The sequence below is a fragment of the Chamaea fasciata genome, unplaced genomic scaffold (genome assembly GCF_029207755.1).
Source record: "Chamaea fasciata isolate MVZ Bird 193981 ecotype frontalis unplaced genomic scaffold, bChaFas1.0.hap1 SCAF_13, whole genome shotgun sequence".
Taxonomy (NCBI): Eukaryota; Metazoa; Chordata; class Aves; order Passeriformes; family Sylviidae; genus Chamaea; species Chamaea fasciata.
Genome location: NW_027094098.1, coordinates 4,502,110 through 4,518,983, shown reverse-complemented (window position 1 = coordinate 4,518,983; position 16,874 = coordinate 4,502,110). Strand labels below are relative to the sequence as shown.

General features: G+C 45.8%; 1 protein-coding gene across 3 annotated transcripts in view; it reads right to left on the bottom strand.

The window, feature by feature from the left end:
- The window catches only part of VGLL4 (vestigial like family member 4), a 76,575-nt gene that overhangs the window by 16,931 nt on the left and 42,770 nt on the right, over positions 1–16,874 (bottom strand). For all 3 annotated transcript variants that reach the window (XM_066195594.1, XM_066195593.1, XM_066195592.1), the window contains one exon: positions 6,901–7,087. In XM_066195594.1, coding sequence (XP_066051691.1) covers positions 6,901–6,977 — 77 coding nt within the window. In that variant the 5' untranslated portion in view covers positions 6,978–7,087. The remainder of the gene's footprint in view (positions 1–6,900; positions 7,088–16,874) is intronic.

Sequence of the window (16,874 nt, the reverse complement as noted above, 5' to 3'; positions counted from 1 at the left end):
TCTTTAGGCCTTCAGACCAAGAGCAGTGTTTGAACAACTGGTTTTAAGAAATGAGACTTTTTTCACGGGCTGTTTTAAAGAAGGAATAAACATTTCATTAAAAGTTTATTGAAACCGTTTGTAATTGCTAATAAAATCTGAATTACCGAAAACTCTAGAAGCACTATAAAAACAGTAACAGCTTCGCTGTATACTGCACAACGATTCAGACCAATATAGTAAAATATTTCCTTGGAAAGCTGGTAACCAAATGGATCCCAGCAGCTGCAGCAGAGTGTTCGGAGGGCATTTCTGCAGCTCAGGCATCCCACACTCTGCAATCAACAGTCTCCTCTCACAGCAGCTTCTGGTTTAGGGAAGACTTAATTAGAACAGCAAATCACAAGCAAAGATGTTTGGGGATTTTGCTTACTGCCTTTTGAAGGTATTGGTTTGTGAATTATGACAGTTACTGATTAAAAACACGACAAAGGTTTATGAAGCCTCATTTGGGCAGCAGAGCATCAGTCGTGTCAGTGGTGCCAGTCATGTCCACATGGCTCACTGGCACCCATCCACATGGGATCCACGTCCATGGGATCCACCCGCACCACCACAGCTGTGGGTTCAATCCCTGAATGGGCCGCTCACTGAAGAGCTGGACCTGCTGATCCTTGTGGGTCCTTCTCAACTGGGGATATTCTGTGGTTCTGTAACCCACCCACACAGGGTCCATCCACGCCAAGATCCACCCACACGGGATCCAGCTCTGCAGAACTCCCACTGGGATCAAACCCTCCAGACCCCAATGGCAGCAAAACCCGTTTATTCCCCTCCTCTTTCTTGGAGGATAAACCTTAAACCAGCCCAGCCCCAGCCCTGCACAGCCCAGCCTGGAGGCATCCCACAACCCCCAGCCCTGTAGCTCAAGGATTCCCTGGGATCCCTCAGCTTCCTCCCCCAGATCACTGTTTGGGAATTCCAGCAGTCTGCCAGCACCTGGCAATGCTGTAGGAAGGAGTTAAACCTGCCAGGCTGTGCCTGCCATCCCACAGCATCAGCACCACCAGCCTGGAGAACAAAACTACTGATTCAAGCAGAAATTCATGTAAGGTTTTATTCCAGACCTTACCCTCACACACTCATTGTCTATAGCAACCGTGTCCATAACATTCCCATTCTCAAGAGCACAGCTTTCTAGTAAAAGACACATCTGTCGAACTGCAGGAAACATCTGGGAAAATGGTTAAATAGAAAGAAAGGAGATTAAACCTTTGTTTCCATGGGATTGGATATACATCCAGAGTATGTTTGCAAAGGTTACTGGTTCTTTTCCTGTCTCTTTCTAAGATCTCAGGCTTTTGGACTGGCGCTGAATTTCACCCCATGTGGATATAGGTTGATTCGCACAATGTAAAATTTTGTTTCTACCCTGGGGTAAAAATCCAACACCAGGGCTCAAGGGATTCTCCATTCACTGAAGAGCTGGGCTCGATGATCCTTGTGGGTCCTTCCCAGCAAGGAATATTCTGTGATTCTGCAGTTCCCATTCCATCCGTGAGCACACAGGACCCCGGATGCCTTCCCTAAGCGGGTGATCAAACCTCTCTGTGCAAAACCAACACGGCTTTTCCCCTCAAGAGGCAGCCTGGAGCCTTGCCACACCATGGAAGGGTCATGCTCCTCCACTGAAGATGGAAAATGAAAGTGGAAAACATGATATCAAAGCAGAAATCTGGAGCTGGCTAACAAACCCCTTCTGTTTGCAAGTGGAGGAGACACCTGAGCTAACACTGCCTGGCTTTTCAAGTACCTCAACATCGACCCCAATTTTGACAGATAGGTCTTTTTGTGAAGTACTGATAAGCTATCAATCAAATTGCTTTTAGCCCTGAAACTGTTCCTATCAAACCTTTCACATGTGCTTCAACTGAAAGGGACTGGAGTGCTTTCTGAAATTCCCCCTTGGCTAAGAACTGCAGAACTCGCTGTTAAATATTAACTCAGATATGGGGGCTCTTTCAAGTCAAGTCTGTCTCTGAAGGTTCAATTTAACATAAATTCTTGAAAACAATTTAATTTTGTGCAGTGTGTGATCTCCATTAAGAAATAAGAAAATGTCTGATTCACTCCATCATTCAAGCAACGCAGACAAGAAAAGGGGAAAAAAAAAATTTAGGAAAAGCAGTTTGAAACCGGCTCTGTGATCCTTTGTCCACTTAATCAACAAAAGCCACACTGCCTCAGCTCCACTGAGGAGTTCAGCTCCAGCATGACTGCTTTGAGAGCCCCAGGTGAACCCCCAAATCCTTCAAGGACACATTTGTGCCAAGGACCGGGTGAAGACACTTCACTCAGCAGACGAGAGACACTTCGGGTGTTCTCAACTCTGTGCTGGGGGTTTTTCCTCAACTGCAATTTTTCACAATAAAATGAAGGTGAAAACATATTTCTCTCTACCACTTGAAGTTTGGAAGGCAAAGAGCAGCAAAGAGCTTCCCTGACAACTGCCAGGCTACCTCTGAGAGCCAGTCCTGCATCTTTTCAAGCCCTGCTGGAGCCACGTTCCTCCACAACAGGGACCTGATTTTTTGCAGAACATTCCCACCCTGCGTTCTCAGCCAAGCTAAGGAGGAAGGTGACAAGAATCCACCTCTAATGAGGAGCTTTATTTATTCAGTATTTCAAATCTTACTCAAAATTTCTCCCTTTGAGCAACTTTAAGCTCACTGAAGATGCAGCTGAGCCTGCTCTGATCAGGAGGTTGGATGAAATGGTCTGCTCCAACTGGAATTATTCCACGGTCTTCAAATACAGGGAACTTTTAGCACACTTTTTTTGAAAGGATGCCCCACTAATTTCTATCACAGCATCACTGAAGTGGACAAATGCCATTGGATATTCATAGTAAAAAAACTTGTGGTGCGAGGCAGCCTCAGGAGTGTTTTAGGTGGGACTGACATCATTCTTCACTGGAACAAAACTGAAAACAGCCCAGAATTCGAAGAGTTTGAAACTACACATCATTTTACACAATACACATTAACTTATTCATGTGCAGACCTCTTATTAGAAGAAAAAGCCAAATTATTTAACACACAAGCCATGAGATAATTATTCCCTCGACTTCACAGCTGCGAACAATTAGCCGTAGGAAGATTTTTATACAGAAATTAATTGCCCTCGCAATCCTAATGCCACCAAACCAAACGGGAACAAGGCGGGGGGGGGGGGAATTCTCCATGCGCAGACCCAAAGCCCAAACCCCCAGGGTGACGTACTCCGCACAAGGGAACAAAAATAATGGTCGCCGGCTGAATTCCCAAGGACATTTCTTTGGAAGGGGCAGCGCTGTGCCCGCCGGCCGCGCTGGGGACTCTTAGGGCGGCGGGGCGGCCGGGACAAGGCGGCCTTTGTGTGCCCGCGGCCGCGGAACGGGGAGGGAGACAGGGAGGGAACAGCGACACGGCCGGGAGCCGGGCAAAGAACCCGGGGGAGAGCCGGAGGGAGGGAGAGGGGGAGCAGGGAAGCGGGGAGGAGAGCGGGAGGGAGGGAGAGAGCACGGGAGGAGAGCAGGAGGGAGGAAAGGAGGAGAGCAAGAGGGAGGGAGGGAGGAGAGCAAGAGGGAGGGAGGGAGGGGAGCAGGAAGGAGAAGCAGGAAGGAGAGCAGGAGGGAGAGCAGGATGGAGAGATAGGGAAGGGGAGCAGCAGGGAGACAGGGAGGGGGCCGGGAAGGAGCTCTGGAAAGAAGGAGCTGGGGAAAGAAGGAGCTGGGGAAAGAAGGAGCTGGGGAAGGAGGGGGCTCGGGCGGCAGCGCTGCCCCAAGCACGCCCCGGAGGGAGGCGTGAGGACGGAGCCGCCCGCCCCTGCCCCGCACAGAATTAATTCTCATGTAATCCCAGTTCCCAATCACTGCTGTAGACCACGGCGGTTGTAGTAAATTCACAGGGAAACAAAGCCACGTTTCAAGGCGAGCCTCAAAACAAGCTCCCTTTTCCTCCACAGAGCAGCACCAAGCCAAGGGCACCTTTTACTTCAGCACGATTGAACTTCAGTGAGTGCATTGGAAGTCTAACACCTGAGGGACGCACCAGAAAGGGTGAAATTCAAATGAAGGGAATTCCATATTCCCTGTCACTGTATTTTAATTTGGAAGTACTTGTTCTTCCCAGCCGAGGAGTTTATGGGTGTTCACGACTTCCATCACCACAAAAACACAGAAGCAACCAAAGTATACGAAAGGGAGGCAGCGTCACATGCTGCGTTTCTTTTTTTTTTTTTTTTTTTTTTTTTTTTTTAATGAATCCACAAGCTCTCAAGTATATTTTTTTATCCTGACGCTGAGAATTCTCTCCTTTGAAAAAGCACCTTTGGCAAATTGTTCTTTGCACATTAATTCCCTTACACATTTGAGGATCCTGCTAGGCTTGCCAGGGCGTTTGATCCACTCCGCTCCAGAGAGTGCACTCCGAGAGTTGTGTTTTTCCACAATAAAAGTAAACATACCCAAGTAGAGCTCACAAACGATCCTTCAGGGAATTACACCTGAGCAGGGAATGTCTCAAAGCACTCGGTTTTCAAACAAAGGGCTGACGTAACTGGATTTCTAATAACACATCCGAAGCCTTTCAATGGATTCACTCCCGCCGCAGCACAGTGAGGTGCTGCTACCTCAGAGTTAAGATCAAATTGCTAACGGAAAGGTTCCACCATTTACAATGAGCCACACACACAATTCCTGGCCTATTTAATTACACTTCCAGCCACAAGATGCTGGTGTTAAGAGAATGAATACACAACTGCTTCCCAGTTCCACCAGCACCATCACAAAGACCCGAATGTCTGAACGAGAGCTGCTGCTGGAGGTTGTAAAGACTTCTGGCAGCTGTGCTCAGGTTTTGTGTCATGAACACTTTCATCCTGTGCTTTCAGGGCACTTGGCCCTGAGAAGTTCAAAATACACAGCTTCAAATTTATCTTTATAGTCCCAGTCACAGAAATGCCTTTGCTGTCACAGACACTCCACATGCACACTACACTCCACGTCTTACACATCTGGTTCTCTACACTGAAATCAACCTTACACTTCCAGAACCTCCAAGGCATTTCAATGGCTGCCATTATCATGCTCCATGAAGTAATTCCTTCCCCAGATCTACTTTAATTTTCCTAAGTGTGAACAAGCCAAGCTCCCACAACACACTTCCCTTCTCCCAACCAAAATTCTTAGGACAGATCCACAGGGTTTGAGTAACTCAATTCTACTGTTAAACCAGAATGTCAGAATCCGAAAAAGATGGAAAACATGAAAAACGGTCAAAAAAATGACTTCACTGAAGGTAGTGGCAGGGAAACGAGAAGAAAATTCAGAGAATGTTTGTGAACTTTTCTGATATATCTGAAATACACGGAAATTCAGTTATTTCAGACGACTCACAAATGTTTGAGTTTTTGCAACATTCAGTTGAAAGCATATATTTGTATGTCCAGATCAAACTTACAAAGTAAAGCAGAAAAAGAGATGGCGTCATGGATGCAATTTTAGATTTTAGTTCATCTGCAGCAGATGGTTTAATTGAAACAGATTAAGTCACATGAACCCTGGGCAGAAAACCAGTGCTTTTTATTACAAGAAAAGTCGCATGTTTCATATATGAAATCACAGAAAGAATCTATTGAGAAAAACTGTAAAAATGTGCCACACTGGAAAATATTAGACAGCTCTGACATATAGGTATGGGATCACATGAAATAACTGCCTGCACCATTTAGTTTTGAACCTTGGCTGCACACGAGTCTGTTGGTTCAGACTTCATTATTTTTATGGCCTCCGCTATATAAAGTGTTATAATGTATGTAACTGCCAGCTGTGTTTTATTTCATCAGTAGATAATGAGCCTTAAAAAAAAAAAAATAAAATCACACTTTTCCCCCATAAAGTTACATAACATTTCAAAAATGCCGTAAATCTCCTCAGGTTGTGTCACGCATCCAGAAATGCAGCACACTGTTCTTTCCAAGGGTTCTTTCCAAGCCCTCCTGGCCCCAGAGAAAGGCTGTAAACAGTTAATTTTTTCGGGGAGAGGAGGAGGCATGTTGTAAATGAGAAGCGAGCTTTTATTGTTTTGCATTACTTCAGCGCTGGATTCCCGATTTGTAACAAATTCCAAGGCTGCAGACTGCGGGCCCAGCCTGTGAGTAAGGCTGCTGGTGATTTATGGGAGGATAAATCCCTCCGTCCACATCCCATGACTGTGGAATGCACGGAATGCCGGGGCTGCAGGAGCTGAGGCAGCAGCCACAGGAGCTCCATCCCTCGCTTCCTGCAGGCAGGAATGCCAGGAATTCTCCAGCAGTGCCAGCCAGGCTCGCAGTCCCAGCAATGGCATCTGGTGATTGCCCAATGCCTTACCTGGCCGGCACATTCCACACCTGACTGTCAGAGCAGGAATGTTTAGCAACAACTGCTGCTCGCCCAGTTGTCAAGGCAGCCCAGGAAGCAGCTGGCTCGGAGCTCCTGGCCTCGAAAAAATGCAAAGCACTTGTGTTCCTCCTCCTCCTCCTCCTCCTCCTCCTGCTGCTGCTGCTGCCTCCCCACCCCCAGCCAGAGAGCTCAGAATCGGGGGAAGTGAAAGGAACTCGCTACAAAGAACCAAGGAACAATAAATACCGCAGAAACGGCAAGGCGAATACCTATGGCTTGCTATAAATAGTTAGGCTGAGCTAATTCCTGTTACTTCACGCTGTACGAAAACAAAAGAAAACATGAAAACCCATCTAATCGCGGCGGCTCTTGTGCAGGTCTCCCACACAAGCTGGAACAAAAGGGAAAAAAAAAAAAACAACAAACCCCAGCGCCAAGTTTGAGCCAGGCCAGGATTTTAGCTCAGCTCCGTGCGGGCACAGACGCGAGGCACTTACAGATGAGGGTTGAACATGCGGCTCATTTTGGAGACGTGGTCGTTTTCACAGTCCAGCTCCTCGTCGCCTTGGTCCATGCTGAGCTTCCTCTTGCTGGGGCTGATGGGCGGCGGGCCCGTGCGGTGGTTGCCGAGCGCGGGGGATTGCAGCGCCTGCAGCCGGGGCTCCCCTCTCAGCGCCGCTTCACCTGCCCGGGGAGACACGGCACGGGGTCAGCTCGCCACCGCGGCCACAGCAGCCACAACCACCCCCTCGGGAGCACGCAGCAAAACCCCCGGCGTTCCCCAGCAACGCCCCCCAGAACCCCCAGCAACATCCCCCAAACCGCACACGTGTGACTCGGCTGTAGCACGGACAAGGCTTTACCCCAAACCACGCTTTATGCTGCAACAAGCAGGGAGAAAAGGCAGCAGGAGAGGGGAACCTCACCCCGGATGATCCCAAAGGCTGAACTAACCCATCTCTGCAGCAGCTTTTTCGCTCAGATTCCTCTCCCCTTGCAGGCTGCAATCCCAGCGCCGGGCTGTGATTACCTCACTGCAAACCATGACTATTCACAGGGAAATAAAAGCTTTGTTCCTCTTCTTACTGTCGCGGTTATAAATTCCAGGGCTACAGTCCACGTTAATGCCAAATATTCCAGATCTAAAACTGAATAAACGTTCAGATTCTCAGATGATTCCCTTTATAAAAAGCTGTCCAAAACAAGCTTGTCTGGTATATAACTATGCGAGGGAAAAATTAGGGGGGAAACTGGAACTTGCTGATTCAAGTTTTAAGTATGTCCTTAAATGTCTTTCTCTATACTTTAAAACTAGTTTGGCCCCGCGAACAAAAGAGCCCAATTCTTCAGCAGAGGAATCACAGAAATGCTGATTTCCAACTGGCGGCAGATTGAGGAGATGAGAAGTTTTTATATAATCTAACACCTCCCCGAAAAAGCCATTCCCAGCATATGGGAGCTGTGTAGAAATAATCCCAGCAATGCTCCAGTTGGCTGTGCACAAACACACGGCCAGATCGTTGCGAAGCAGGCGTTAAAGCGTGAGCGCAGCTTTCCCCATTGCAATTCAATGGCTCACTGCTCCTATAGCCGGGAGCACAGCGCTGCACTTCGCCACCGATGGACTTTACTGCAACTCGCATCCTCAGGTCATATTTAGACCTCAGAGGGATTTAAAAATGTTTAAAAAGTGCTTTTGGGGCTCCATCAGGGGCTTGGAGAGGAGCTAAATTAACCAGGGTTACCTATTCCGGTAACATCCCTGAAATAGCCGCTTTTGCTAGAGTTTAAAATTTGTATTTTTCCTACACCGCCAGGAGCATTTTTGTTTTCTACACAGCCATAATTTCCAGACCTAAAATTAGGCCTAAGTTCACTCCATCTAGAGCCCTGTGGTACCTGACAATGGAAATCTTTGTGTGCCACCACGCATTTTCACATCATCACCAAGGCAGATGATTTATAAAATGCTGCCTAAATTCAACACACGACAAATAACATTTTGTTGGGGGAAAAAAAAAGGGAGCGAGGAGAAAACCTCCTGAATGTTTACCAGTAAAAATAAGCATTCTGCCAATTTAGGCAGCATAATATAAACTAGCAAATATACGCAGACCTGTAATACACCACAAGCCATGATTTCTATTAAAGACTCTGGCACCAAGTCCAAATAGGAACTTTCCATCTCAGCTCTAAATAGCAAAAACTGTGCCCTGCTGCAAGTGCTCTGGGGCAGACACCCAGAGCTCTCCTGTTCCAACTAAACGTTAATTGAGAAGCCCCCACAGCCACCCCAGTGCCACGAAGAAAGCTTTTATCAACACCGCATCTTTTGAAATTTGCTTTCAGATCAGTAAATTTGAGCATTTTTCCTTTGTATTTTGCCAATAGAAACCCCCACCTACAGAGTGTTCATGTTCTAGACTTCCAAAGCAAACCACGTCACACCAGTTCCTCTCCAGGAGGAATCTCCCTCACTCCTGTCTTTGAAAAGGAATAATTTAAGAGCAATGTCAAAAGATAAAGCTTTCAGCACCTGAGGCTGGAGGTTGTGTCCTCCCACTCATGCACCATCACTCTTCTCCCTGCATCGTCCCCAATCACTTCTGGGGACTTCAACACCAAATTCCACAACAGCAATTACAAATTCCATGTGGACACCTAACTCCTACTGACTCCAGAGCGACTCCTGACAGTGCCTTGGGCAGTTTACATCCCCATGCAAAGCTAACTTGGGTGTTCACCCAAAAACCCCCAAAATCTCTAGACATTATTCAAGTCAGTAAATCAGAAACTTGCCCTTTTCCCCCAAACAGGATCTGATACTATACAATTACCAAAACGGGACGTTTTTATTTCGAAATTAAAAACCTCATTTCTTCTATGTATGGTAACAACAGCGTTTATATAATAACATTCCGATTGAGTTTAAAATCTGGCAAAAATGCTATTGTTTGCAGGAAGAAACCTATTTTAAAGAAATTTAGCAAAGAAAGGAAGGGCTTCTAGTTTTTAAAGCCTATCCAATTTGGTAATGCATTTTCCTGATTATGCAGGGAACACCAAGACTTCAGCTAAACATACCAGGGTATGACCAGCACCACTGGGCCAAAATTAATCACATTAACCAAACTTCGAACCGGTGGGAGCAGTGAGAGGCTCTTTACAGGACAGACAGGACAGTTCGATTTGTACAGCCCCTCCTGCCCACACTAGGCAGCAGAACGATGCCAAAAAGAGTCTAGATAACAGGGGAAATTAGGGAAACGAGGAAAAATCTCTTTAGAGAGATAAAATGCAAATTCCTGTACTGGTTTTGCACAGCGCCATGACTTCTCATGGGACCCACACATTTGATTAGGTCTAAAACTGCTCTTCATTTAAAGAAAATTCCTTCCCCAGTACTTTCCTCCTTACCAAATGCGAATTTAAAGCAGAGAGAGAGAAACCACAGAGGAGACTCCGGTCGCAAATGCTGTTTTAGGGACTAGATTTGTCTCCCCCAGCTGACCACACTCCATGGAAACCAGACTCCCATCACACAGCTGGCAAGACAACACTCCGATAAAACAACTGTGTTTTATAAATTCCCCAAGTCCAAACTCCAGGCTTCAAAATTCATGACTGTGACGGCTTGTGTCTGCCCTGCAACTGAGAGCAGAGATAGCAAACACATTTATTGTGCCTCTCATAATGCCCCTCTTTGTTTCAGCCAGCAGCTGGTGGAAGGCACTCCAGATCTGCTGCTTTCAGATACTTCTACTTACAACTATTCATACTAGTCTTTTTTTTTTTTTCTTCTTCCTTTCTTCTCCTCCTCCTTCTCTCTCTCTTTTTTTTTTTTTTTTTTTTATTAAAACTGTTGGGCAACATGATAAAGCACAGACAAGCTAAACAAAGATAACACCGTGACGTAGTGTCTGCCTATAGAGCAGCTCTGCTCCCGCTTGACACCAGCCCATGCAGTCGGCAGGAATGTGCTTTATTTTAACCACTTAGGAGCCTGCCTGGAAGTGTTTCCACTCAACGCGATGTTTGTCAGGGCAGCGGGCTCTTCCCAGCCCCTCGCGGCTCTCTGTAAACAGAGGATGTCCAGCTCTGTCTGCCTTTCTCTGGCCAGCGGGAGCCGCGGCCCCAGCGGAACGTCCCCAACAGCAAAACCCGTGTTTTGACAAGTGCGCCTTGACACGGAGACACCAGAGCGGTCTGAAATCTGTCTGAGAGCTCCACGAGTCACCAAAGACTGGGGGGAAAAAAAATATACACTACTCTGGCAGCAAGCTTCCTTCCTGTGACTCGGTATGGGCTGCGGTGACACAGGGCTGCCATGTCCTGTCCCCCCTCCCCATTTCCTCTCCCCCGCTGGCCGCTTTTAATGCACAAAGTCTCAGCATTAATTACGACCCACAAATGAAAGCCTTTGTGCTGCCAGCTGAAGATTGACACGGTGCAGACCTTAGGCAGGTCAGAATAAAACTCCTCGAAAGAAAATCCCGGCACTGCCCTCACCCAAAAACCTCGTTCTCTGTTCTGCATCTGACAGACGGATTTATCCACCAGAGTGAATTCTTGCCAAGTTTGTTAACTCTTAGAAAAAAAGAAACCCAAACTTAAAATTCTTCAGTTGTGGTGTTTTGTCATCAAGGTCCTTACCTTGAAGGTCTTGGATTGAATTACTATGACCTCAGGCCACTCTATTAAATAAAAAAAATCATGGGCAAGAGCATTAAACAGACTTTAATTAACGGGCATCACACCTTTAATTACCTTTTCCAATACCTGCAGACAAACTCTCATCAGTGAGAGGAGTTGCCTCGTGTTCGTAAGGCCAGATTCCCAGGAATGAGTAGTACATGAAGATCTTCAAGGGCAGTTTTAAAAATTGATCCAAGATCAAAAATTCACTTCATGGCATATGCTGACAAGCCAAGATCTTCACCAAAGCAATACAGATGTGAAAAAGATACCATGAAATACAGTTTATTTTATTTTCTATTGCTACATTCTAAAAATCATTAGAAGATTAGATAACAAATAGATTGGAACGAATTTCCAAACTATTGCATGTTTTATTCCACTATGGCAAACACAGAAGTCAGTACGTGCCAACATAAATTGGGATAAATGGCATAAAAATTCCAATTCATGCACCAAATAAAAATAATCACATGACTGGAGATATCAAATACCAAGCAGGGAAGTCACCACAAATTACTCAATTCAACAAATCATCAAAACAAGTTCTCAGCAGAGAATTGCAATGCAGCAGCAGAGTCCCTGTGCAGATGTTGCCAGCTGCCTGCTCGGGCTGTTATTTCATCTCACACCAGACACACTGACAGCCCTGGCAGTGGGAAATTCCCCCAGAATCAGGTCTGTGTGAAACAGGCTGCAAGCAATCTGCAAAGTGAGCAGTTCCAGGCACATTTGCTTCACTTGCTTGACCAAAGACAACAAAGTAATCCATTCTCAGGGGGAAATCTTTGGTCACCATGAAAAAGACACCCCAAGAAGAATTACAAATTATATTCTTTATATCACTGCTGAGCATTTCGGCAACCCCCACTCAGAAAAACAAACAAAATCCCTTATCCCAACACCCAGCATTCTGCACCACGACTTTATTTCTGGGTTGCTTTTACAGAAGATATGATTTAAGATGAGCTTAAATAAGACTTAATTCTGGGAAGTAGTAGATCAACCACTGTAAACAGAGTGACAGTAGTCTGTAGTTCCTTGAGAGTACATTAAACAGGCCTATCTGGAGAGCATAATAAAACAGCAAACTACGGAACAACAAAAAATTAAGTATTAATGGCCACAGCCTGATTAAAACACGCTGCTAAGAAATCAGATCTTGGAAATATTCTTTATTATAATTGACAGATTTCTTTCAGCAGCCAACTTAGTGAGTCCTTTATCTGCCACATATTTTACTGACTTTCTGCTATGATAACAAAAAGCTAATTTAGGAAACCAGAAAGTCACATACACATGTGGAGAAAAATTGGCAAAAGCCTCTTCTCCTCCGTTTACAAAACATATGAAAAGCACTCGCTCCTGGAAGCCAGCTCTGGCTACCACTGTGCAGAGATCTGTATGCCAGAAAACCCATGGCCAAAACCAAAATCCAGTGATTAAAGTGACTGCTCTGTGCTGGCTCCTCCAGCTGGCCCTGCCTGCCAAGCAGGGACACGTTCTGCTCCACACTGCAGGCAGGGACATTAAATAGTGACCTCTGCATTCAATCACCTCCACCCACTTTCCTCCTCTTCCCTTCAAAAGCCTCACAAAGGAGCCAGAATTTGGTGCAGCAGCATCACTGGCAGCCTGCAGCAGGCTCGCTCGAGGATCCTTCCAAAAATATATTGGTAATCAAATTTAGAGAGGATTTCTACTTGATAGGTCTTGAAAATGCTGTATTAAGTACCAAAAACTACAGTGCAAGAGGTTGAAAATGGTAAATTTGCCTCCCCCAAGCCAACACTGCCCTGTTTGTTATAGGTAGCGTAAGAAACTGACTACTCATCTGAAATTCTCTCTCCTCATGCTGCAAAAGCACAGCTGCACAAAATACCATTGCCACATCAACTGCCTTGGCTGGGGAACCGTGTCAGTTCACAAACTATTTCACAAATACGTAAGATTAATAAAAAAACCATTGCTGAACACTTAAACAATGGCTAAGAAATTCCCCTGAAAAATTCAGGTACTAGGGAAAATACCAGCTACCAGCTGAGGGAGTTTCCTTGGTAAAAGGAGGCAAGAATTGATGGCACAGGAAGAAGAAGGGCAGCAGATTTGCCACAAAGCAAGCAGGGTGGAATAAATTCTAATGCTGTGGTCTGGCAGAGCTCTCTAATATTTCTCCTCTGTCAGACTGCAGCTTTCACACCTCAACAGTTGTGACTGTGAGGCCGTGTGCAGTTCCAGCCCAACAATGAACTCAGGCTTGGGTCTAACTTTAGACCCTGAGATGACTTCATAAATTTACAGCTCTCACTTAAGATAATGTCCCATTTAAGTAATTCTTACAAAAGTCTGAAAAAAAAGTGTTGCTTTTTCTGCCTAGAGTACCCGCACTCGTGCAAACTGTGGCTAAAACGAGATTTCAGTTATCTGGCAGGCAAGGTTTGGATGCTAAATGCTAAACCTACACTGATCTCCAGATAAATAACACCAGGGTTGTCTCCAACACTTGTTACCATCGATGGCAGAGGAGGATTTCTCTGCCAGAGGATGGGTTTGTGCACAAGGAGCAGGGCTGCACCCCAGGAGTAACCTCTGAGCCTTCTGCCAGCCCTCCCAGGAAAAACCTGCATCAACCATCCGAAGTCAGTTAAAAGAGAGACTAAAAATTAGCACAGTTATCGTTTTGTCTTTGCTCTGAGAAGAACCAAGCCCTGGGCTAAGCCCAGCTCCTGAGCCCAGCCCAGGGGAGCAGTTTGGGCATCCCAAACACAGGAGGGGAGAAAGGAAGATAAAGAGAAAAGAATCATCTACACTTCCTGCAGGAAACAGTGAATTCCATTTTCTTTTTTGCTTAGGCAACACGACATTCCTCTTTACTGGGCAGCAAAAGACACATCTGATTTTATTGAAAATATAAAAGCATTATCAATACTTCTTCTTTTTTTTTTTTTTTTCTTTTTATTTTAGTCAATGAAATACAATTAAGGCAACATGTTGAAGATGTTGTTTCCCAGATCAAAGGTAGTTTCAGATTTAGGTGTTCTTTTTTTGGTCACCAAGACTGAGAGTCTTCAATGACTTTGCTACATAAAAGACGGCAAAGCTAAACTAACCAAAGACCAGCTGAAACAGTCAAAGCCAGAAGCCCTGCCATCTATTTCAAAAGTAAATCCAAGTCACAGCAGGGTCACCACAGGAGAAATTGTAAGACTGGGGAAAAGCAGTACTTCAGTGCACTAAACCCTACCTTACAGCTGGATTGAGACGTGATGGCAAAGAGAGGGAAATTCAATTTGTGAAAGCTCAGATTTGAATAACTCCCCCATAGGAGAAAATATTTGTTACCTTCCCTCTGGTTGGTTGGTTGGTTTTGAGGGTTTTTTTGGATACTGTTTCCGTCAGTGGATACTCAGGTTTAAATCCCTCCCTGCTCCAGTGGCTGATATTCCATGGATACCTAACACAAATTAAATTCTGGGTGTTCAGCGTCCCTTGTGGACATGGAACACAGTCAGGATATTCTACAGCCACCATGCTTCAGACATTAATTCTGAGATGTTCACTTGCAAAGGAGTCATGATAAAAGTAAGCCCAATAAATTGTGCACGCTTTCCTTCATAAGGATTTGAAGCGAAAGTTGAAGGTAAAAAAAATATTCCACTTATTTCAACTGGAGCCTATTTTTAGAAGTACTAGAGGCTTTTATTGCAGCTTAAAATAAACATGCTCTGAACACCTTTTCTCACATCATTCTCCTTTGCTACATGTGGAAAAACTTGGACCATCAAGAAAATGAGCTCTCTAAAAGAGCTGTGCAATCTGATATCGCACTTTCCACCAATGTTTCCTTTATTCCCATTTTATTTCTCCCCACATTCCCTACCTGGAAGGTAAAACAGTCCTCAAGAGAGGACAGAAATGTTTTCAAATATGAACAGAAAAGCAGATGTCTTTAAAATGGTAGGAAAAGACACACACGGGTGGGTGGGTGCTGCCTTTGGGATGGATCTGGAATAAAGCAGGGTCACTGTGCAGGGCACCGTGCAAGATCCTGAGGGGATCTCTGGGACTTGCATCTAAGTGACCAAATTCTCTTCCTAAACCACAGTGAAATGAGAAGAATAATCACATCTGGCCCCACAAACACACGAAAAAGTTGGATTTCCACTTTGGTTTTGCTACCTGATGAGCAGCCTCACGATCTCCTACATGAGAGACACTGAGCCCCTCCGGCCAAGCCGGACAGAATATCCGAGATTTTAATCCACTGAGCAGCAGAACAATCCCAACCCATCTCCCACAAAGAATCCATTGTGGAGAACAAAATCCCTTTGTCCTTCAGGACAGGCTCCAAAATCCCTTGTGCGGAGGGAGCAGCGACAACTGCGCGGGGCAGGCGAACATTGGGGATCCTCAGCGAACCACGGGAGCCTCTCACAGGGAAACAAGATCCTCTTTTGACCAGCTCTGGCCATGGAAAAAGAGCAGGATGTGCCAGCCTCCCCCTTCCTCATGTGCAGGGCTGTGCTGAGGCTGAGACAGAGCCTCAGACGGTAAAATAAAGCACATCCAGCTCAGCGCAAGCCTTGTAGAGAGTGCATAATACAGCACCTTCAATCCTCTGGATTGGTGGTATTTTGAGATACAACTCAACGCTCCTTCAGATGCTGCTCTCCTGCAGTGTTTTACCAACAAAGAACTCGTGAAGGCTTCTAGGAGAGCCCAGAGAACACTGCAGCTCACGAGATTCCGAGGGAAGGATTCCATGTCATTTCTCCAGGGATATGGGTGCTGGTATAAAGAAACCTCCAAAAGCTAAAATATCCCTGTTGTTCCTGACAGCACCGTCTTCCAAAGCAAACAGGCACAGAGCACCACTGAGGGAAAAGATCAAACTAAATCTGTGCCTCTGACAGAGCAGTTTTTAATCTTGGGTTCGTGACACACAACTACATGAATTTTACTGGGGGAAAAGTGAATGGCTATGAAGAAATGGACAGAAAAAAATATAACTAACCAGAGCTTTAAACGAAAGCTTTAAAACTGCTGCTCCAGTCTAAGGTTTAGCTGTGAAAAAGCTGGGGGCAGAGAATGAATTCCTGCCCAGGAAGGACTGAAGGTGGTGGATGTGAATTGAGCACTCCCACCCAGCCCAGCAGCAGCGCTGGGATTGCTGGAGGCTGTCCCAGGGATAAAAGGGAGCCAGTCCCGTGGTGCCAGGGGATGGATGGCAGCACTCAGAGCCCGGCTGTTCATTGCACAAGCAGGGGGGTGCTTTGTGGGGCCAAGCTGCGGGGTCACTTCCAATCAGTGTTCTCTCCAAGGGGAAGCGAAGGCAGGGCACATAGAGGGAGGGATTGTGTTTGCTACCAAGAAATTACATGCTGCCTGGGCAGCCTTTCTCCCAGTTTTCTGGGCATTGAGGACAGGTTTTCCAGAGCTCTTGGAAAAAAAAGAACAAGCAGAGGATCTTATTTTTGAAGTTTTCTTGACAGTCATGGGCTTGGAAGGGGTGAGCAGCCACCACAGTTACACTCTGCTGCTCAAAGACCTTTAATTAGGGCTGGGTCTTTCTGCCCTTAGCTCAACCTCCCTTTTGACAACAACTCCAGGCTCCTTCTCTGTTTGTTTCAGGGCTGCAGAAGCTACTCAATCCTGACACAACCCAGAAAAGACAGGGAAGCGCAGATGGGACGATAAAACAAAGGTAACAGAAATATGTCAGCTGCGTGTTTGTGACCCACCTCTCACATCACACCATCCCCCCAGGAGCCAGAAA